The 22,835-nt window shown below is 41.1% G+C and overlaps 2 protein-coding genes across 2 annotated transcripts; one reads left to right on the top strand and one right to left on the bottom strand.

Annotated features, from left to right (window-relative positions):
• Window positions 1–6,569: 6,569 nt before the first annotated feature.
• On the bottom strand, window positions 6,570–22,427 carry LOC145496585 (uncharacterized). The gene is made up of 4 exons (XM_081476291.1): window positions 22,181–22,427; window positions 17,047–17,310; window positions 9,129–9,260; window positions 6,570–8,397 (listed from the first exon to the last, which is right to left on the bottom strand). The coding sequence occupies exons 2-4, from the start codon at window positions 17,282–17,284 to the stop codon at window positions 7,748–7,750; spliced, it is 1,020 nt and encodes a 339-aa protein (XP_081332417.1). The 5' UTR covers window positions 17,285–17,310; window positions 22,181–22,427; the 3' UTR covers window positions 6,570–7,747.
• Window positions 17,789–20,153, top strand: LOC145496589 (uncharacterized). Its single transcript, XM_081476296.1, has one exon. It carries the CDS (start codon window positions 18,392–18,394, stop codon window positions 18,836–18,838), a length of 447 nt encoding a protein of 148 aa, XP_081332422.1. The 5' UTR covers window positions 17,789–18,391; the 3' UTR covers window positions 18,839–20,153.
• Window positions 22,428–22,835: the final 408 nt, after the last annotated feature.

Below are 22,835 nucleotides of genomic sequence, written 5' to 3'. Positions count from 1 at the left end.
CTTTGCTCTGATTGCATTATGTATAAACTGTTAGGCAGAAGCCACATGCACGCTTTGCGAGACTATTGTTAACTACGTTAAGTCTCCTTGAAATATTATTTGTTTCCTTTGTTTCAGTGGCATGCCTGTAAACTAGCTAAGCTTAGTTCTTGTGTAGCTAAGTGCATGACCACTATAAATAAGATTTACATTTTTACATTTTCCATTATTACATAAACAGCTTCCCACCATCGAGTCAGTTCCGCGTTAAACTTTGACTAATACTACTTGTTTTTCGCCTAACAGTGAAGTTAATATGAATATATAAGTTATCTCAAGCGATTTTTATGATTTTCTCTTTAAAGACCTACTGTTTAGATGCAATTTGTCGCTCACATCGAAAGCTGACAGCAATAAACATGATGTAAAGTTTATATAGGTACTCACGATACACATATGATAGAGCCATTGGACAGTCATTGTAAAATAAATATTTGAATAACAAACAATAAGAGAACAATAAATACCTGTTAATGAAGACCGTGCTGCTGCCGTCCGGGCTTTGTTGTATTGACAGATAAAAGTCTCCAGAGACGTCTAAGTTTACAACCAAAGCTCAATATTTCACACGTCGAGATAGACACTTTCAGCTCACTTCAAATTCCATGTAATTCGCTTCAACTAGAGCAGCTCGGGGGTAAAATATCGTTAAAAAAGCTGCAATCTTACTCTACGAAAGCAATTACTTACACAATAAGTGGATCGTCGAGGCATCTTCGGACAAATTCCGAAAAGACAACTGCACGGAGAAAAACAAGCATTGCATACATACAACATGGCCGGTCGAAATTCGCGCCAAGACAACGGGACGCAAGTACTTATGGGAGCTAACTCATAGGGTCGCAATGGCTTGTGGGATCTTACAAAAATTAACAAATGGCAAACGCCATAGTGTGTAATATTGAGTTATGGATGCACGCGGGAGGTTGCTGAGCACGAAAGAAGCGTAAGAGTCGCACGAGGCGATAGCCGAGTGCGACTCTAGCTTCTTGAGTGCTTAGCAAACCTCCCAAGTGCATCCATAACTCAATAGTGCACGCTATGGCGATTACCATTTGTTTTATAACATAACATTGAGACATTGGAACTACAGAAGTCCTTTTATTGAGCTACATCACAAAAAATGTTCGTGTAGTCTTACATGACAAGAGAAAACAAGCGCGCGAAAATTTATTCATGACAACCGACTGCACACCAGTAACTCGATAAAGTTTCATCTTCAGACAACTGTGAAGACAGTTTCGCATTTCTGGGAGAAGGACGTCGGCCATTACTTTGGAAACAATGTCTGTCAAAAGATTTGCTTTGTAAACATCAGTATACACGTCAGCAGCGTACACCCATGGGCAAATAGTAGACGCTAAATTAACCAATCAGAGCGCGCGCTTTGCTTTAGTTATGTTATAAATTTACTCAAGGAGACCTCAAAGAAAATGTGGGGCGCTTTCCTTTCGACCAAAAATTCCGAAATTTTCGAAACGGAGACAAATGGTATGGAAATTTCCAGGGAAAAGTTCCAGAAAATCCGGAAATTGTTGAATTTCCGAAAAGCGAACCATTCAACCGAAAATTCTGGAAATTCCGGGATGAAAATCAAATGGAACGGAAATTTCCAGGAAAATATGTTCGAAAATTTGGGTATACATCAGGAGGTTGTCCTCTTTTTCGGAATTTATGCAAAATCGCAATTTTCTATTCAGTGCTAGTTCTTTTGGCCGCGATGACAGCGAGTTGGGCATCTTACGCAAGGATGACGGCGACGCGTATTCGAAAATTGAAATACTTTAGAATCTTTCCACTTCTATGTCGATAAATACTGGCTACAGCTAAATTCGTGAAGAAAGCGTTTTTTAAAAATGATGTCCTTGTGGTGTACTTGTTTGTTTTGCATAGGTTGGCTGAGAAATGTACAAAGATTTATAACGCGTGCAAAACCATTGTAAGACTCATTAAACCCTTTGTTTTGCGACGTTTCCGCTGCGCACTGTTGTGGTTTGCATAAGGTCCCTGCTGTTGTGGTCTACAAAAAGTCACGATGTCGACATATCAGTGTTCTGTTTGCTTCTATATTTGCGATTTAAACCTCGAAGTCTTTGAAAAATTCCAAGCGAACAAAACTGTGCGGCTTGTCGTTTTCCACACTTGAAAAGTCTGTATCATTCGCCCATGGAAATTTCCGGAAATTCCCACCGGAAGTTTTGGTCGAATGGAAAGCGTCCCTGGTTCTCTGATTAGCTTTTAAAATTGTTTTCGTGTCACATGTCTTATTCATTTTTTTTACAAGTGGATGAATTAGAATAAACTGTTACATGTTTCCTAAACGCCATAATACAGGAAGGCTGTGTTATGAACCCGAAGGACGATATCATTGTTTCAAAGCCCGTAAATGTACGTGAATGTGAAGATATTACTATGGTAGTTATAGGCTTTTGATATTTGTAGTAATTTACTTTCCTATATTTATGTTTTTTGGTTTCGTAAGGCTGTTATAGCCGGGAAGCGGGCTGTGGGAGTGGGCCCCCACAGCCTCTCGAAGTGCTTCCCACGGCGTGCGTCTCAAAGAGCCTCTGACAGCCAAAGTCCAACTCCTGGCCTCCTCGCGGCGAAACCGGCACCACTGACAGGAGAAGGGGTGAAGTCGAGTCACTGGCGCCTTAAAACCGGTTACCCGGGGTAGATGGGGCTCTTTAGCCGCGGTGAAGGCAGCCCATCTAGGGGAGGGAAAACCCTGATTCCAAACCTCCGCTGCCTTGCGGCTATACCTGATCACAGGAAAGGCTTCAGGAGTCAACCTCGAAGATAAATCCGGAGTGGAGACCCTAAGGCGGACGGCGGATGCACAGCACTACCTTCCGGCAGCTCCTGCAGTGAAACTGGCCCCAAATCGTATTGGTTCATCCTTTCCTTTGGACTCAGCCAGTGGAACCGAGAGGGGGACACTGACGTGTGGGCAGCCCAGTGTCTCCATATAATCCCGCCCAGGCCTTCAGCGCAAACTGGAGAGGACACTTCAGCGGTTTCGCAAGATTCCGGTACAACACGGGATGAGACAGTTTACCGGTTCTAAGCTTCCGACCGATTGGCGTAGGTTGGAGCGCCAGGGGTCTCTTCCGACGGTGGGAGAAGCCCTCGTAGCTTCATTGGGCAGCTACCGCCCGCCTTAAGCTGGGCAGCCCCCAGCCAGTAAGGTGCTGCCCCGCCATGGCTCGCCTGCTCTACTGGGTGCGTAGGGCTTAGGGGACCTCCCCGAATACTGAGTTACAACTTCGCACCAGGCAGTCACAAAAGAAAAACAACAACGGAGACTCCAGCTCTTCGAATCGCAAGCTGGAACGTTCGCACCATGTGCCCCGGACTCTCTGCTGACCTTCAGCAGATGGACGACTCCCGCAAGACCGCCATCATCAACAAGGAGCTGACACGACTTAACATCGACGTTGCCTGTCTCCAGGAGACTCGGCTGGCCGATAGCGGTTCTCTTAGAGAATCAGACTACACCTTCTTTTGGCAAGGCTTGTCCCAGGGCGAGCCGAGGCAGCATGGTGTAGGTTTTGCTGTGAGGAACTCGCTGCTCCCCACTACAGAAACGCCGACTGGAGGCAGTGAAAGATTCCTCGCCCTCCGCATGAAGACATCGACTGGCTCTGTCAACTTCCTGTCTGTTTACGCTCCGACCCTCACGTCCAGCCCATAGGCCAAAGATCAGTTTTACGAGGCCCTGGAGGAGACAGTGTCCCAAATCCCCCGCTCCGAAAGCCTATACCTGCTAGGCGACTTCAACGCACGCGTTGGATCCGACTGGCAAGCATGGCCCACCTGTCTCGGCCACTTCGGTGTTGGCAAGTTGAATGAGAACGGTCAGAGACTGTTGGAGCTCTGCTGCCACCATGGCCTCTGCATCACCAACAGCTACTTCAAGTGCAAGGAGCTGCACAAAGTGTCTTGGAGACATCCCCGGTCCCGCCACTGGCACCAGCTAGACCTCGTCATCACCAGGAGAGCGGACCTCAGCAGCGTCCTTCACACGCGAAGCTACCACAGCGCAGACTGTGACTCGGATCACTCCCTCGTTGGCAGCAAGATCAGGCTGAAGCCGCGTAAGATCCATCATGCCAAGTCTAAGGGTCGCCCTCGCATCAACACCTGCGCTACTGCCGAACCAGCCAAGGCTCAGAGCTTCGCCGAGACCCTTCAGAAGAAGCTTGCTGACCAGCCTACAACCGAAGACACGGACACCAAATGGTCTCACCTCCGCGACGCTATTTACGACTCGGCCATGTCCGCTTTCGGGAGAAAAGAGCGCAAGAATGCTGACTGGTTCGAGGCGTATTGGGATGAAATGCAGCCAGTCACGGAAGCCAAAAGGATAGCCCTGCTGGTGTACAAGCAGAACTCTTGCCATAGCACACGCGACGCCCTCAGAGTAGCTAAGAGCAAAGCCCAGCAGACCGCCCGCCGCTGTGCTAGCGTGTACTGGCAGAACCTGTGCGCAAAGATCCAGACAGCCGCCGACTGTGGCTACGCCAAAGGGATGTACGAGGGGATCAAGACGGCCACCGGCCCCATGAGCGTGAAAACAGCACCGCTCAAAGCGAAGTCTGGCGAAGTCATCACCGACCAGAGCAAGCGCTGCAGCGTTGGGTCGAGCACTATCTCGAGCTCTACTCGACCCAGAATATCGTGACAGACGCTGCCCTTGATGCCTTGCCCGGACTTCCAGCCATGGAGGAGCTAGACGAGATGCCCACACTAGAAGAGCTCAGCAAAGCCATTGACAACCTCGCCTGTGGCAAGGCGCCAGGGTTGGACAGCATACCAGCAGAAGTCCTAAAGCATGGCAAACCTTCCATCCTCCAGCCGCTTCACGAGCTCCTCTGCCATTGCTGGGAGAAAGGACACATCCCACAAGACGTGAGAGATGCTAGTATAGTCACCCTTTACAAAAACAAGGGTGACCGAAGCGATTGCAATAACTATCGCGGCATTTCACTCCTCAGCATTGTAGGCAAAGTCTTTGCACGTGTCGCACTGGGTCGCCTGCAGAGTCTTGCTTCGCGAGTTTATCCAGAGTCCCAGTGTGGCTTCAGAGCCGGCAGATCCACAGTAGATATGGTCTTCTCCCTCCGCCTGCTGCAGGAGAAGTGTCGTGAGCAGCAGCAACCATTGTTCCTCGCTTTTGTGGACCTGACAAAAGCCTTCGACCTGGTCAGTCGTAGTGGGCTCTTCCAAATCCTTCAGAAGATCGGCTGCCCACCAAAACTCCTCGCCCTCATCACCGCCTTCCACAAGGACATGCAGAGCACCGTCTGCTTTGATGGAGCCACCTCGGATGCCTTCCCAGTCAGCAGTGGAGTAAAGCAGGGCTGCGTTTTGGCGCCAACCCTGTTCGGGATTTTCTTCTCGATGTTACTCCACTACGCCTTTGCCGATTGCTCGGAGGGTGTATACATTCGGACGAGGTCAGATGGCAAGCTTTTCAACATTGCCAGGCTCCGCGCCAAAACCAAGACCCTTAAAGTGCTCATACACGAGCTGTTGCTCGCGGATGATGCTGCCCTGGCATCCCACAGCGAGGCAGGTCTTCAACGCTTGGTTGATAAGCTGTCTCACGCCTGCAAGGAGTTCGGCCTTACCATCAGTCTAAAGAAGACAAACATCCTAGCCCAAGATGCAGAGACACCTCCCGTCATTACCATCAACAACACTGAACTGGAGGTCGTGGACTCTTTCACATACCTAGGGTCAACAGTGTCAAGCAAAGCGTCGCTAGATGTCGAGATCAGTTCAAGGATCGCCAAGGCAGCCGGCGTTATGGCCAAACTCAACAAGAGAGTGTGGATTAACGACCTGTTGAGCGAGAGGACCAAGCTGCAAGTCTACCGATCTTGTGTCCTTTCCACTCTCCTTTACGGGAGCGAGTCGTGGCCCACATACGGCTCAACGGGTTCCACGGGTTCCACGGCTCAACGGGTTCAACGGGTTTCACCTCCGCTGCCTTCGGCGTCTCCTTCAGATCAAATGGCAGGACAGAGTCTCCAACACCAATGTTCTTCAACGAGCCGACATGCCGAGCATCCCTACACTACTCTACCAAAGACGCCTACGGTGGCTCGGTCATGTTCACCGTATGGAACCCGATCGCTTACCAAGGCAAGTCCTCTACGGGGAACTGTGGGAGGGCGCCCGACGCGTGGGCCGACCTCTCCTTCGCTTTAAGGATGTTTGCAAGCGTGACCTGCGACTCGCTGAATTCAATCCCAATACCTGGGAGGTCCTCGCGCAAGACCGCGCCGCCTGGCGTCACGGTGTGAAGGAGGGGGCACTCAGGGCCGAGACGACAATCAAGCGGGCGGCGAGAAAGGAACGACAAGTATCAGTTCGTGAGGCCACAAACTACATCTGTACCAGCTGCAACAAAGACTGCCACTCAAGAATCGGGCTTTTGAGTCACTTAAGAGCCTGTCGACAGTGATGCGCTGACCATCGTCTCTCCGAGACGAGGATGCCATATATATAATTTATGTTTTTATTTTTTTATATATCCTATTGTTGTGTATTCTATGTTAGGTAATAGCTTCAGGGGTCCCATTGATAGCACCCTGAAAATTTTACCTGGTCACAATGTGAATTCGTAATGTCCCTCTCCCAGTTGGTTTAATAGCTCAATTGGTAGAACACTGCACCAGTATCGCAGGGGTCATGGGTTCAAATCCCGTTCAGGCCGGAATTTTTTTCAGGCTTTAATTTCACAACTGCTTAAGTTGTGTGTATAACTGCGATGATCAATCATATCTTCACGAGTAAGTAATTAGTAAATAAAGTAAGCAATAAGTAAATTAAACAAGCCCAAGTCATACACCCATTCTACGTTTTATTGCCTTTGAACTGAATTACCTTGTCAGGAGTGTCAGATGTAAGATAAGATTCAAATTGTGTTGAAATCCCTAGCCTGGTGCTCATTTAATCTGCATGAAACATAATATATTGCACTGGATGTTTGTCTGACATACCATATAAGCGAAACAATTCTATTTTTCATTTTATCCTTGCCAGCATTGAAAGGTACTGGTTTTGTGTTCTTTTTATTCTTGAATAGTAATAATTCCCAGCTAATTCCTACACACTCACTTTGTTAAAAAGTGACTTAAAATGTTTTGCAATTCAGGTTGCAGGGGTGACGAATGATAAGTGTAAAACTTTACGAGAAGGCGAGACTAACGTTTTTCTTTGTGAGTCCAAGACATTCGACTCAATATCCTAAAACAAGTTAGTAGATATTTTAGCGCCAAAATGGTGTGGCGATACGTGTCTTTTTGGAACTTTGATAATTAAGGAGAATTTAGGATTGACCTTTTCTCGGGGGAAGTTTGGAAGTTTCAATATGTCAAGAGACTACCAAACTTTCTCCGCCTTTCTAAAAAAAAAACAAAAAATCGAACAAGAGACAGCTTCGTGAAATTTTCGACACTGTGAGGCGCACATAACCGCCAAAAAGAGGCAAAAAAAAAACAAAACAAAAAAAAAAAAACACACACACACACACACACACACGCACATACACACAAGACTGCGAAAATCGTAAAATTCGAGAGTTTCGGAAGGACCGTTCGTCACCCCAGGTTTTAGTAGGTTGCCATCCAATTTATATCTCCAAAAGCTATTATATGTGTTATTCCTAGTTCAACTGAGGTGGGGTTTTCCAGGCAGCTTAAACATGTGTTCCATACACCAGGCGACGAATTTCTTGAAGTAGTAACTGTGGGATCTCCTCAGGATCGAGACTCCTGTTCGCCTCTGCATCTTTGTCCTTCTCTTCATCCTGTGCAGACGAAAGAGGAGACTGTGATATCTTCGCAGGGCCAAGATTACCTTCTCCATCTGTGTCTTGGGCATTCTCTTCATCCTTTGCAGAGTTAGGTGCCTTTTTATCTTTGAAACCCTCTGTGTTTCCTCCCTCGCTGCTTGCTTCCGTCAAACGTATTGCTTCCTTTCGATTGTCACCTCTGATAAGGATCGCCCAGTCATGGGGAAAATTATATGGAAAGTTGACAGCAAACTCACATCTTTCGGATTTAAGGAACAAGCAAAGGTCGTGAGTTGTCGTATCCCTGCTTGGTCTGACTTCAAAATGTTCCTGTAGAGCACCATGGATCTTTCCGAAAAGCTGCATGCCTTCTTCGGTTGAGTACCACTGGTTTTTGTTCGTCTCGGCTTCGCGGTGTGACGGTTTTGGTGAAAGATCTCTCACATCCAAGGGGCCATCGTCTGGAGGAGCATAGTATCGTTCCTGAAGTTTCTGATCCCCTTGCTCAGAAAACGGACTTTTTAAACGGAAAGCGCTTTGTCCCTCCAGCGTCTCTGTTGAAGAAAAGATGGATGTGACAATTGAAATTGCAATTGCTCTGTTGAAGAATATTATAGTACACACATGTATCCCTTTATAATTAAGATAGGTGAAACCACTGTTAACAGTAATTTTCGTTGCATAATTGTACATTGAGTACAAAAGGTTTAATTTATGCTATAAATCTGGGAGACCTTTTATTGGGTGACTAACATTATCGAATATAGGAAAAGGAACGAAGGCAACTGTTTACCTACGGATTAGATTTCTCTGTTGAAAAGTTACTAGCAACAGTTCCTCGCACAGACCGAAAAAAGCCCAGTTTGTCTCTAATGGATATTTAATATGTCTTTTGGTTGCGTGGTTGAAGATCTTGTTGTTGTCAAGTTATCTCAGTTTTTTTTTTTTTTTTTTTTGCTACTTTTAATTTGTCTGATAATTTAGGTCTTTTAAGACCTAAAGCATTTAAACTCTTAAATCTTCGTTTGTCGGGTTTTGTTCTGACTAGCCGATCAAACTAAATAATATGTGAGGGGCGACACGCAGCATTTACAAAGTTCTTTATAATTGGTCAAATGGAACAATAGATAAAGAACACAAATAATGTTCCTAGCCCTTAAAGAGCAATTAAGGCGCAGATTAGCAAGAGTGAATGAAAATAGAGGTTTTAAAGAGGTTCAGATCAACCGATATGTTTACCCTTTAATTTAATTTGTATTAAATGCGTTTATCGTTAATGCATTACCAAGTGCTCCGTTCAGTTTCGATTCTTTCTCAATAACACCGAGCTTCACATCCATAATCTTCCCACCTTCCTGCAATTCAACTGTCATATTTACGAAGGAGGGTGGTAAAGTGCCATTTATGGCGCCATCATCTGAAATTATAAGAAGAACAAGAAAAATTAGTCATTACTTTAACAGAGCAGATTTAGCAACTGTGTTATGCCAATGGAACCAGCAGTCTTGATGGTGGAGTCTGGGAGGACAGAAGAACTCTGGGTGTTGGGGTGAAAGAAGAGGAGGCGTCAGAAATAGACTTCAGCACAGAAAATGCTGGACTTGCCAATCATACTTTAAGTAGTAATACTACCAACATGACAGAACACGAAAGCACATCGAATCCATGATACAATAATTTTTCACAGCGAAAAGGAAATTTAGTAACAGTTACTGGGAGACTGGTCTTTCTTTCAAATTCAGTCCTCGTCCCTAGGTGAGTTTTACACCCTGAGCAGAAATTTAAGGAAATCTACATGACTTAAGACTCGTAAAACGTCTTTAGTCAGTATTGACGGAGCGTATTCTTTTCAAATATTCGCAAAATTAAATCTGTAGAATGTGACCCAGTTTTTGGAACTTCGAATACTCAGTCATTGTCTCATTGACATTCACAATGACAACTTAAAATTCTAAAGTTGTTAAAGGCGGGGAGGGGGGGGGGGGGTTGCTTGCCCTACCAGCCTTGCTTCCTTCTGCGATTTTTTTTTCTTTTTTTACCCAAAATAAGGGGGGTCCCCTAGATCCACCACTGCGTGTATACACTAAGATGTTTCATGTTAGTATATACCACACAAGTGAATAGTGCTTTTCGCGCGCTCTGACTGGTTAACTCGGAGGTGGTTAGCAAGTACTATTCACCTCCGAGCAGCCGGCGCGAGAGATTTTAAAATTTCCGACCGCTTGTCACACATAAAATAACGTTTTGGCCCGCTAATTATTCAGCTTGTGTGGTATATACTAAAACAATTATTCACCTTAGTGTCGGTGAAAGTGATGGATATTTACTTCGTCGCTTCGCGGCTCGGTAAATATCCACCACTATTCACCTCCACTTCGGTGAATAATTGTAAAATATTATGACAAATAGCAAAAAAAAAAAAAAAAAAAAAAAAAAAAAAATACATAAATAAATATAAATCAAAAAGCAAAACAAAATTGGATCACATGATTAACCAAATTTTCAATTATACAGAAAGGCGATCAATGCCAAGCTGGAAGTCTGATAGATTTGCTTTTCTCTTCTGACCCAGCTTGCCCTTCTTTGTTGCGGTAACTCCTAAAATTGATAAATCTGAAATGCTTCAATGCTCCTTAACACCTCTAAAAATGTGTGATTTAATGATTATACAGTCTTGCTGTTGATTCCACCGACTATTTAACGGATACAAATGTTCGACATCACAAAGTCTGCTTCCGAATTGGCCAACGGCGACATCACAAAGTGTGCTTCCGAATTGGCTAACTTGTACTTTCATTGACAGATTATAAATACTGACTCTTCTGCATTTGGGAATCTTTTGCTTTACTTCCCTGATCGCAAAGCTTAGAAACCGACACAAAATTGACCGAAATGCTAATCAATACAAAACGCCTTCCAAACTAAAATGTGGTGTTCCAATTTGATAAAATTCAGAGTAAATACTGAGAACCACTTCAAAAATGGCTACTTTTTCGGTGTAAAATAGAAACCTGTCTCGGAGAAAAGTTATTTTTACGTTGCAGGCTTGGAAGTTTCGTTGGAAATGAGTGCAAAATTGGCCTAAAGTGAAACGTAGAGCTTAGACGGAAATCTATGATTGCCATTTAATTCCAAAGACGATATCTGCAATATACTAAGAATCTTAAACTGGTGTTAAAACTCAGAGGAAAAGTTTCCCTGTTTGCAAGGAATGAAAAAATTCTTCCGAACAATTTCCTATTCTTTATTTGAATTGAAATGTAATGTTTAAGTCACGCGTAAGAAACTAAATGATTTTTTTGAATTTCTTGGCTCGAGAGGTACTCCATAGAAAACGATTCAAAATTTCTGATCCCCCAAACAACACAAGAGAGGATTCAAAATTTCCGATCCCCCAAAGAACACTAGAAAGGGTTCAGAATTTCTGATCTCCCAAAGAACATTAGAAAAGGTTCAGAATTTCTGATCCCCCAAAGAACACTAGAAAGGGCTCAGAATTTCTGATCCCCCAAAGAACACTAGAAAGGGTTCAGAATTTCTGATCCCCCAAAGAACTCTAGAAAGGGTTCAGAATTTCTGATCCCCCAAAGAACACAGGAGCAGATTCAGAATTTCTGATCCCCTGCAAAGCCAGTGTTACATCCAATGTAGCCACATTAAATCATAACACTGAAGACAGGGTTTAGATCTTGCTGCCTGCCTGAACAATGTCTAATCAAAATATTTTTTCTTCATAACAATATTCAATTAGAAATTTTATACAAATATAGCATAATTCTTAACAGATTCCATACACTCAGATTATACTGAGAGAGTGATGAAGAAAATTTTCTTCACAGCAGTCTATTAATATAAGTAACTGTAAACATCACACATTGTATTACAATGATCTATGCACTTCAAAATTACAGTAGCTGTAAGTTTAACAAAACAATATCAAACAGTACCTAAGAGGATAGGAAAGTTCAGAATTGATCAAAACAGTAAGATTACTCAAACTGCACAACTGTAAGCATAAATGCAGACTCCACTTTCTCTGTCAGAATTTGCCCACCTTATGTGAAAGAAAAATTTCTAACAATTTCTGTTTAACATGGAAACAAGGCACCTCACTGTTATAAAACAAAAAGAGCGTTCAGGAACACTACAGTACATTACAGGGATGACAATTAAAGACTGCAATATACATGAACATTTAAATTTGCAGTTGATACATTTAAGTGGGTCAATGTACTCTACATACATGTATACAGTGTCCTCCAAAAACCTGTTGTCATATAGCAGAGGCCATGGACTTTAGCTTTGCCCAACACGTTTTTACATCTTCAATCTAACTTTTTGAGTGGGCTACCAGTTCATTCACACTTCAGTTACGCAACCAGTTTAACCATGCTCAAAGGAGAAGAGTGTGGGTAAAATTGTTTTTATAAAGACCTGACAGATATGGATGCAAGTATTGTAGCTAATGCTACAAGCAATTCTATTCTTTCTTTTTTAATTTGGCATACTCATCTTGGAGATGTCTCCTGGTAGCTGGCAATAGTTTGCTGTCCTCAGTTAAAGAAACCCTCCCAAAAACAATCATATCTTATTACTAGTTCATTACTAACTTCATGCTACTTGCAACTATCTCATTCCTGGTTGAGGGATGCAAATCTCTATTCTTTTTTCTATCCAAGAGGTTTTGTAGATAGAGGATAGCTATCTTTGACATGGCTTAAAGCTAACTAATATCTATCTATCAGATAGTTAGGAAATAGATTGACTAGCTAAAAACTAGCTTCCTGTGTAGATAGTCAACAGATACTTAGATGGCCTATCTATCTACTAACTTGTCTATCCAAAAACCACCACTAATGTAGTAAGCCAAAACCTAGGCTTTCTGAAGACTAGTCCTTACATTGAACAATAAAACACTATCCTATCTAGTAAAAAGATAGCCTATCTGAAAACTACCCATCACTCATATCGCACTGTGATAACCTACTCAAAACCCAGAGATAGTAAAAAGATAGCAGCCAATCTAAAAAATTATCCATCACTCATGTACATGCAGCACTTTAATATTTACCTAACCAAAAGCTTTCTTAGTCACAGGTGGTGAAACTATAGCTAACTATTGAAAACTCTTCATTATTCATTTTATATGGATCTTTGATAACTGTTCTTCAAATCCTAAACCTAAGTGAAATCTCTGTATTTACATAGGAAAATGTATAAATAACTAATAGTTTTATTTAAACCTGCTACAGTTGTACATTAAAATTTAATACCAAAAACCAGGCACATCCAGATGCAAAAGGAGGACAAAATCTGGCTGGAAATGAGTTTCCATTATGTTGCGACTTATCACAAAACTTACTTAAATTTAACATATATCTTTCTAAAATCCTGTTTGAAACACTTCTCAGCTACTTAAATTGGAGTCTAGTAAATGTTTACATTCTTCAGTAAATTTTCATGAAATGTAAACAGATTTCATGACCGGAAAAGCACAAAATATTCTTGACATGAATTTCAAATTTCAATTACAGTAATTTCTTCATGAAAGTATTTTTTTCAATTAATTTTATCCATGAATCATGGGTTTTTCAAATTATGGCAAGACTTATGTACAAAGGTCTGGAAGTGGTTAAAAGTAATTTTCCGTAACCTAGCTGTGAATTATATCTGCTGTTCTAAATAACCTCTATTTGCATAAAGAAATGCCAAATTATAAAGGACCTTTGGAACACTGCCCAATTAAAGAGAACTTCAACCACCCTAATGAAAATAACATCAGTCTTTTGCAACTCAAGTAATAAGTGGCAAACAAATGGTCTTGATAATGTAATGTGCACATCTAACATAACCTCAAGAGCACCACCATCAACCTGAAAATCAAAAAGGTGAAGGATGTTGCTTTTTGATATCTTGTGTTTTAGGTGTTGTATACTACATATGTATGCCCAGTTGATCCTAGACAAGATATACACTAGATATATAAGAAGTATATGTAAACTACATGAGAGAGCTCACATTTATTGCACTTATTGTACTTTTACAATGAATGATTTTCCCAACACGAAATTGTTCGTATATTGTTGCGTTGAATACAGTTGCTTTCATAACTCCTTTAGGAAATGAACATTTGTATTCACGAAATCAACAAGACTTAACAGTGTGTTAAAGTATCTGCATCTTCTGTAATCTTCCACGATCAATTTAATCGGCCAGAACGTTTCCAGTATTTTAAGAACCGTCACAAATTATGCAAGAAAATCAGTTTACCTTGGAAAGCTGCAGGAACCATAACCTTTCTGTAAACCTGACGAGTGTAAGAGAAACCGCCAGCTGCTGGCAAATAGTTTGATTGCCACTCTGTTTTGCCGACGAAACTTCATACTTTTCCACCTTTACTGGGATTTGACTCAACTGGAATAACCACGGACATCTGTAAACAATTTGTGACTGCTTTCCAACGTAGAGCAAGGCTATATAATAACAGAGAGCTTTGTTATCGAATCCTAACAACATTGACCACGATCTTTGCCCGCCATTTGGATGTTTCCGTTCGATCCCATAATCCTTCGGTCAATCTGATAAATGAATACTTTTGACCAGCAGATTCCCTTTCCAAAGGAGTCGGTTATTTGCGCGCAATTTCGAATCCAACATTGTCAATAGCAGCAAGAAGCATGGAATGATTTGTCCAAGTTCAAACGAGTATCTTGGTTGCTTCGGTGAAAGAAAGGCAAGTCGCAGAAAAGTAAGTATATCATAATTGTTGCTCAACATTACAGTTAGCTGCTCAATCTTTGAATCGAAATCAATGTTGTGGCTGAAGAAATTTCGTTGTTATATTTATTTCGCGATCACTGAAACACAAGAAAAACGTTTGTTCTCCTGATTTTATTAGCACCCGTAACGAAGAAATTATTCACACGTATTTCCTATGTATGAAATGCTTGCATAATAGCTTGTTAGTGTGCTTTTTGAAGAGGTAACTTAAAGTTTACACTGAATTGATTTGAAGCTACAGATCACGCTCGATACACTTCACTACCGCATTGCCTACATACTGCTCACTATTCTTTACAAAAGAATACACTCCCGATCAATTGATTAATGAAAAACAATGTTAATTCTATCGCTATTTATAAGAATATTTAGCTTCAATTGCTTCATTGCAGAGCAGAGGGGAAAAAAAAGGCAAGAATAGCGGCCCTCAATCCGAAACGAACACATTAAAGCAGAAAACGGAGGTGGCGCAGACGGCAGCTGAGTCCTGATTAAAATTCTTGTTATCTTTGATGTGGACTTTAAACAACAGCTCGTAATTCTGGAGCCTAAATTCATATCTTTTTGAATTGAAAATAAAACCTTTCACTGTCCGAAATGAAACTGCAATTTTTGTCTCGATCCTTTGGCGTGGTTTCAAATCGTTATTAGGGAGCTTACGAATCGACGACTTTTGCACGACGCCGCCCTTAGATTGCGTGACATGCTCACTGCGCATGCGTTTCTGAGCACTTCCAGCTTCACGCCAAAGTCGACGACGTTGGTGAGAGCGATTTGCCGGCGTCTTGGAAACAGGAGGCCGTGAGGTTAGTTTTCAAAGTTTTCCCCCGATACTTCGGGTATTTTTGCCAGATAATTTAAGTATCACATTAGGGGCATGTCCTTGATGTTTGATTTTAATTTTATTTGCCTGTTTTCGTTCAAGAAACGACCTTCTACAGTGCCATGGCGAACGCTATGAGTTCAACCAACACTGAAAGCGGTCAAAGCACGACACGGTGTGAATGAAAAGCAAATTGCTGTATGAAAAATCTTTCATTTTAATCACGCTTCACTGAAATATAAGACATTTTCTGGTGTACAATTAATTTGAAAGGACTAAAAAGTTTTAGCATTCGTGTCGACAGTTAGAAACAAGGACAAGATAGCTCAACTACAGAGCTAGGCGATTTTTCCTCTGTTGTTTTGAGTGGTCTTATAGCCAGCCTAATCTTTTAGAACCCAAATTTTTCTCGACGTACAGCTGCGCTTTCTTTTCTGCCATGCTAGCACATTTTGTTGGTCTGTCTTGAGTATTTTTTTTCTCGAGCTCCTGAGACAAAAAAAAATTTGCTGGTCGCGCATAAACGTCGTCGTCTTTACTGCGAATCGTAAATTCAAATTTCTACAGGACGACGACGCGGGACTATATGGTGACCCAAAGGCGCCGTCGTGCGAAAGTCGTCGATTCGTAAGTTCCCTATTAATAATGACCTAGCCGTGAATATTTCATTTGTGTACTTTTCTGATGCCCTTTACTCTGTGATCCTTTTGTCTGTAATGTGTTTAAAGTTACTATCCAATCGTTACTTTTTAGCTATCAGACATCTAGTTAATTTCTTGTGAATTATAAATAGACGGCCATTTCTGTCCTGTCACCTGACAAGGGGGATCAGAAATTCTGAATCCTTTTAAGAATTATGGTTAGATGACCGTTTTGTTCTGATAAGTTATGCACTGGGGGATCAGAATTTTTGAATCCCTTTAAGTCATGTGGGATCAGAAATGCTGAAATGTTGTAGAATTATAAATCGACAGCTCTTTCTATCATGTTAGCAGATTTGGTGGGGGAGGGGGATCAGAAATTCGCAATACTTTTAGAACCATGAACAGATAGCCGTTTTTGTCCCGTGAGGTGATGGGGATCAGAAATTCTGAATGCATTTAGAATTATAAATAGATGACTGTTTTGCTCTGACGGGTTGTGGACTGGGGATCAGTTTTTTGAAACTATTAAAGTCATGGAGGATCAGAAATTCTGAATCCTTTTAGAATCATAGATGGATGACCGTTTTATTCTGATAAGTTGTGGGCCGGGAGATCAGAAAATCTGAATCTCTCAAAAAAGGAAAGCGCGATGGGTGCACGATCTTTTTTACATTCACGATCTTTTTTACATTAAATTGTACATTTTGGTGAAATTGGATGTATTGTCCCTGGCGGACTCAACCGAACACTTCTTTTTCTCCTTCCAATAAGCCAAAACCTTTCGGAAACACAAACTTTTTCGGCATCAAATACCAGTACCCTTCGGAATTTTTCCAAATTGGAATGCCACATTTTAGTTTGGAAGGCGTTACAAATAAAATGTGGACACACATTACGAATCGCGGAAGTGTATGACTTATGCGAGCAATCGAGATATATTACTTCGGTTTCCTTACCTTCAAGTTCTTTGGTGCTCCAGTTTCCTACATGTCGTAAGCCATGGTTTTCCCAAAGGAATTTTGTAACGTTTCCGTCGCCTTTAGGATCTCCAATAACATACTGAATGACTGGCTGATTAGAGTGCGTCCAGAGACCATATAGCTGGCCGTTTGCGAGGTTTTTCTTCGTCGCGCTTTTGATTAGTCGTTTGATTTGCTTCAGTTCGCCGCTATGGACTGTTACTGTCACGCTCATCTTTGCGACAACAACGAAGAACTGAGCTGAAGGATTACAAAAAAAGAACTAGCTTTACTGCAAAAGCCAAATATTTCAAGATACAATTCTTTATCAGCTCGTGCACTTTGTTGTAAACAACATTTCCTAGAATTAACCGTGCACGTGATGTGATCATCTGTTTTACCGGTCTTTCTCGGAAAAGTTTGCATGCTTAATTCATTCGTGGGCTCAGTTTATTCTATTCATACATTTCTATGCAAGGTGAAAAAATTTAATATATAATACTTTATAAAACTGACATATTAAAATTATGGGAAAATGGGTACTTGAAAGAGCGAAAACCTGCGATATATTTTAACCAATTTATATCTGTGACAACACTACATTCAGTGTTACAGTACACAGTACTTAAATAGGTTGTATGCTTGACGATGAATACAATATAGCATCTTTAAAACGCACCTTAAAACAGTTTCATAGAACACCGAAGGAATACTTCACAGGTGAAGATATAGTTTTGCTTTGAAGACAATGTAGTTGAAATGCTTTATTTTAAAGGGAAAATCGAAATGTTTTCTTCGGTTTCTTGGCATAATCACAAATTGGTGACATCACCCTGCTTGTTAGAATTATGAAAGGCTTTTTTTTTCGCTTTTTTCCCAAAAAGGTAGGTTACGGATATCACATACTGAGCATGATTGTTCAACCTATAGGGGGAGGTAAAGGGAATATGATAGTGACATTGGTGATTACAATAGTTTTGGTCACTTTTTTAAGGGTTAAAAAATCACTTTTTTTTTTTACAATTTACATTTACCTATTATCATGTGGATATTTCTGTTTTCGTTAGTTCATTCAGCCACAATTACATTTGCCCACTCCCACATCTTTTCTTTCTTTTTGTCCATCATTTTCTGAGGAGGCCCCCTCCCACCACCACAACTAGCACTCACCACTCCCCTCTGTCTCTTATTCTAGTTGCTACGCCCAAACTAAAGGAAAGCATAAAGAGCAGTTTTAGAGCAGTTGTCAAAGCTGTCATTTTGACGCTATTACTCTTTCAATCGCGACTCGCCAAATTAACATTGTACCTGTTTCAATCTGTCACAAATCAGCCTTAACAGTATGCCTTGGTCAGCCACACAGCAGAAAAGGCTCGGGTTTGAGAAAGGACTCCTGGAAGGATACTTCGGTAACAGAATTACATGGATTGATCCCGGAGACCAAACGAAAGTCGAAGTTCAAGTAACAAGCTCCAGTGATAAGCCATATACTCTGAGGGTGTACCTTCCTGCCGACTTTCCCAATTCTTGTCCTGATATGGTCGTGAAGACATCATCAAGGTTGAGGGCACATAATGGATGGTATCTAGAGAATTATCCAGGCGACAACCACACAGGCAGGACTAGGGACGGCTACACGGGTATCTGCCACTTCAGGCCAAACTTGTGGCGTGACGATAACACATTGTACCAAGTGATCATGAAAGGATTAATATGGCTGGAGGCTTATGAGGCACATCTTCGCACTGGGCAACCCTTGAGTCAATATTTGGGTGAGATGCGCAAGTAATAAAGCCAAACCCGGAAATTTAGAGCTTGATTAATACACTTTGAACGGAATTCAATTTTGGCTTTTTCTAGTTTATAAAGAGTCTTAAAGTATTTTAGTTTTTTGATATAACGTTTCCTTGGTTTGTCCCCATCTCAAAGGATTTTTTGTAAACGGTGCGAGATTTTATTGCTACATTTTTAAAGTAACTATTTTTTAACTTTAGTTTCTAGCTTAGTGGAACTTAAAACTAAGGAATGAATGCATTTCCAATTTGAATTGCGTGTTTTCGTTTTGAAAATATTATCTTTCCGTAATATTCATTTCATCTCTTAGAGCTCGAGGAAGAGGTAACACATGCCAGTCTTTTTTCTATCTTCACATGAGACAGTCCTTTGTATATATTGTAGTGTGCCTGTTAAATTTAATATGAAAATAAAAACAAGCAAACAGACAAACAAGGGAAGGGGCTGTCATTTCTTAGAAACAGAGGAAGTTTAATGACCAATGTTATTGTGAACTGCTATCGATGTTAGTTTGATCTTTGGTAATGTACCTTCACATGTCCAAATTAAAAAGCTATTCAGGGAGGATAAACCCCTCAGTTTTGCATATTTTAGGGGTAAGAGCTGCGTAGAGTAAGAAAAGAAATTAGCCTGACTACATAAGTAGAAACCGTGAGTTCTTGTTAATTTTATTTTGTTCTAAGCCAAGCCAACACGAGCGAACGGGGCTCAGCTTGGATCCTTTGGCGCTCGCTGCTTGTTTACATTATAAAATGCAACAAAAGAAACTTACTGAGCAACATCAAAAAAGAGTGTTTGTTTGAAACATTGCAATTGTAATTAATCCGAAGGAGAAAAATTTGATCCACATGAATACCTGTTCCCCACCGTATGCAAATCTACTACAGAAATCTGTTCAACGCATGCTGATTTCGTAATCTATAGTGCTTTAGCAAAATGGATCTCGATATTGTGACATGCGTTACTACCTCAACAATTACGGCGTTATGAAGGCCGGCGTTCTCAGTGTAGCACTTCTCTATCTGCATAATTTACTTTGAAAACTCTTACGTTATATTTATCAAACAATGTTCTGATCGATCTGATAAAGAAGTGACGTCATAAAATCGTTTTCTTGGAAAGTGATAGTAACAATAGTTCCCTTCAGGGGTTTCAGTTTCTTCGAAAAGAGTTAAACGCGCACAAGCAGATAGCAGAGGTGCCAGTATTGTTATCAGCAACAAAAGATTTGTTTCCTTGAGGGCTTCCTTCAAAGTGTGTTTGAAAACAGCCACACAGGTTGAAACCCTACCTTTCCACAAGTCTTTATCTTGATGCCTTGGTCAGCAGCCCAACAGAATAGGCTCGCTGTGGAGAAAAGTTTGTTGGAAAGCTATTTCCGCAACAGGGTGACGTGGATTGATCCCGGCCACGAAACGAAAGTCGAAGTTCGTGTTACATGCTCCAACGACAAGCAATACACACTACGAATGTATCTGCCTTCTGACTTTCCCAATTCTTGTCCCCACTTGGTGGTCAAAACGTCGTCGAAATTGAGAGCACGCAATGGATTCCTTCTGGAGGAATATCCCGGCGACAATCATTTGGGCTATACAATAGATGGCTACACCGGTATCTGCCATTTCAGGCCAAACTTGTGGAAGGGCGAGAATACTTTGTACCAGGTGTTCATGAAAGGATTAATATGGCTGGAGGCGTACGAAGCACATCTTCGTACTGGGCAACCCTTGAGTCAATACTTGGTCGAGATGTAAGCCAGCAAGTTTCATTTCATCAGTGCTAACTATAGTGCAGTGCAGAACTAACTCTGGGTTTGTTTTACCCCCTTAAACATTAGAAGCACTAAATCAGACCTGGATAGCCACTAGTAATGAGATGATTTAGACTATGTAGCGAAACTGAATTGGCAACCTTCACTCGTAATGCAGCTTTTAATTCAATGATGAAATACCTTAATATTGTAGACATTTATTTCTAACATGGTAGCTGTCACCTACATGCGATTTTATTCCTCCTCGGTATATATACATATATATTTTTTCATTTGATATTTACTTGACTCCTTCAGTGGTCTTGTATTCAATGGTATCTACAAGCCGAAGAAAGCTTCCTTTTGGATGGGGTTGTCAAAGAACTGCAATAATCTGCATGGTCTTTATCATTATTGACAAATAATGCGGTGTTCAAGGAAGATATGCGCAAAACATTCGATACGTACGTAACTGATAAAGTACTCTTTCGCCCAAGAGACGGTTCTTACACGTATACAACTTGTACACGTTCTCTGCCGTGTGTTTAAAAATAATATAAATCGCTGAATGTATTGGAGTAGTTCTCAATCGAGGGAAAACTAACCATCTTACAGTAAGACTTTCCACTTATTCAAAGGATAGTTCAAATTTATCAATTTGTAACATGAAATACTGTCCTCAAACAACATTGCAGATTTTTACATTTACGAAACGCAGTTTATGTGTGAATGTAGATAATTTTGAGTACAAAGTAGCTCATGTACCTTTTGAAGAATGTGTTTTTGTTCCCTCAAGTAGAGATGTATACGTGATGGCGATTTCTTGGAAATCGAAGAAACAAAAATTATTGTGACATGCACTGTAGCAGTGACACAGAAAAACAACATTCTAAAATTATGGTTAGATTTGTGACAGCTCAAATACTAGTGTTTTATAAAAGTCATGTTCTGCTTTTTGCCCGATAATAGGTAGAATAAATGGCATAATGATTTGATATTTCCACCCCTTCAACCCTAGCTTCGTCTGTACGTAAACTATTAAATCAAATAAGTCTGAAATTGTGGCGAACTATTTTTCAAATCAACGATATGTGCTTTCGTCCGGGTTTAAATCATGAGTCATTTCCTGTTGAATTGCTTCGTCCAACTTTTGCCGCTTTCAGGGGAAAAAAAAAAAAACTTGACACGTTTGTGGAGAGTTGCAGTTTCTGAGCTATAAGACCTCAATAAAACTTGGATCGTTGGATCAGTTAAAGCTTTGATGGAGAAAATTTCTATGTGATCTGATCAAAGATCTTTACTTATAAAAGCACACCAAGCAGTTTATTTGTTACTTTTTAAATGTGCGAACCTGTTAGCTGAGAAGGTAGACAGTGGCTTGAGCCAGAGCTGACAACAGCCGCAATAATCATGATTAGGAAATAAATAAGTCGCTTGGGGCTCAAGGCATAATTGTACTTTCCAAGTAAGTTAAAATACCATTATCGGAGAAAAATATGCTTCTGTTGCTGACCATTTAAATAACAATAAATTTCGCCTCGGTGTAGCAAGAAATCTCTCCAAACCTGAATTGCATGTAGCGCTTACCTTTCTCGCTGTTGTTGTGTGGAATGTTTACTGCAATACAGCTAAACTGACGATTTTCCTTTCGAAGATCTAGACTGGCGAGCTAAATTGACCTCAGAAGTGAACGGCCTGGAATGATTGCGATTTACATGTAACTTTTAAATTTACAAATCGACTGAGGTTAGAACAAGATGGACAAACAAGGATTTAGCCTGTAGTTACCATCAAATGATTTTTCGAAGGCCGTTTGTTCGCGATCGCACTTGCGTGACTGTTTCACCGTCTTCCTGTCTTTCTTAGAATTGTTTATTATCATTTACTATATTTATCCGAACTTGAAGTAATTTTACATGCAGAATGGCAGACACAAGTCTTCTTTCTTTCTCTCTTTCTTTCTTTCCTTCTTTTTTTTTTAAAATTCAGAGGGGGGAATTATTTTCTAACCGACAATAACGTTATGCTAAGTAATCGTAATGAATGTTAGTTTGATAAAGGATTATTATGCCAGTGTTTTCCAGCGATTTTCAATCTGTCCATTGTAGAATTGCGAAAGGAGTTGAAACTGAAACAAAAGTAATTAAATTTCGAAAAGTCAGACAGTTTTTCTTGGAACAATCAAACGAAATGTTTTCATCGGCCATTTCATAAGTTGGAGATCTGCGCATGCACTATATTT

The sequence above is a fragment of the Orbicella franksi genome, chromosome 9, assembly GCF_964199315.1.
Source record: "Orbicella franksi chromosome 9, jaOrbFran1.1, whole genome shotgun sequence".
NCBI lineage: Eukaryota > Metazoa > Cnidaria > Anthozoa > Scleractinia > Merulinidae > Orbicella > Orbicella franksi.
Note: the sequence above shows the minus strand (reverse complement) of the source record. Positions and strands in the feature narration are given on the sequence as shown.

What these genes read in the sequence shown, in the direction of transcription:
- LOC145496585 (XM_081476291.1), bottom strand. Translation starts at nt 17,284, where the DNA reads ATGAGCGTGACAGTAACAGTCCATAGCGGCGAACTGAAGCAAATCAAA. An exon ending in GAGCACCAAAGAACTTGAAG is followed by an intron (nt 9,261 to 17,046) that starts GTAAGGAAACCG and finishes TTATAATTTCAG; the next exon opens with ATGATGGCGCCATAAATGGC. An exon ending in GAAACTGAACGGAGCACTTG is followed by an intron (nt 8,398 to 9,128) that starts GTAATGCATTAA and finishes TTTCTTCAACAG; the next exon opens with AGACGCTGGAGGGACAAAGC.
- LOC145496589 (XM_081476296.1), top strand. Translation starts at nt 18,392, where the DNA reads ATGCCTTGGTCAGCCACACAGCAGAAAAGGCTCGGGTTTGAGAAAGGA.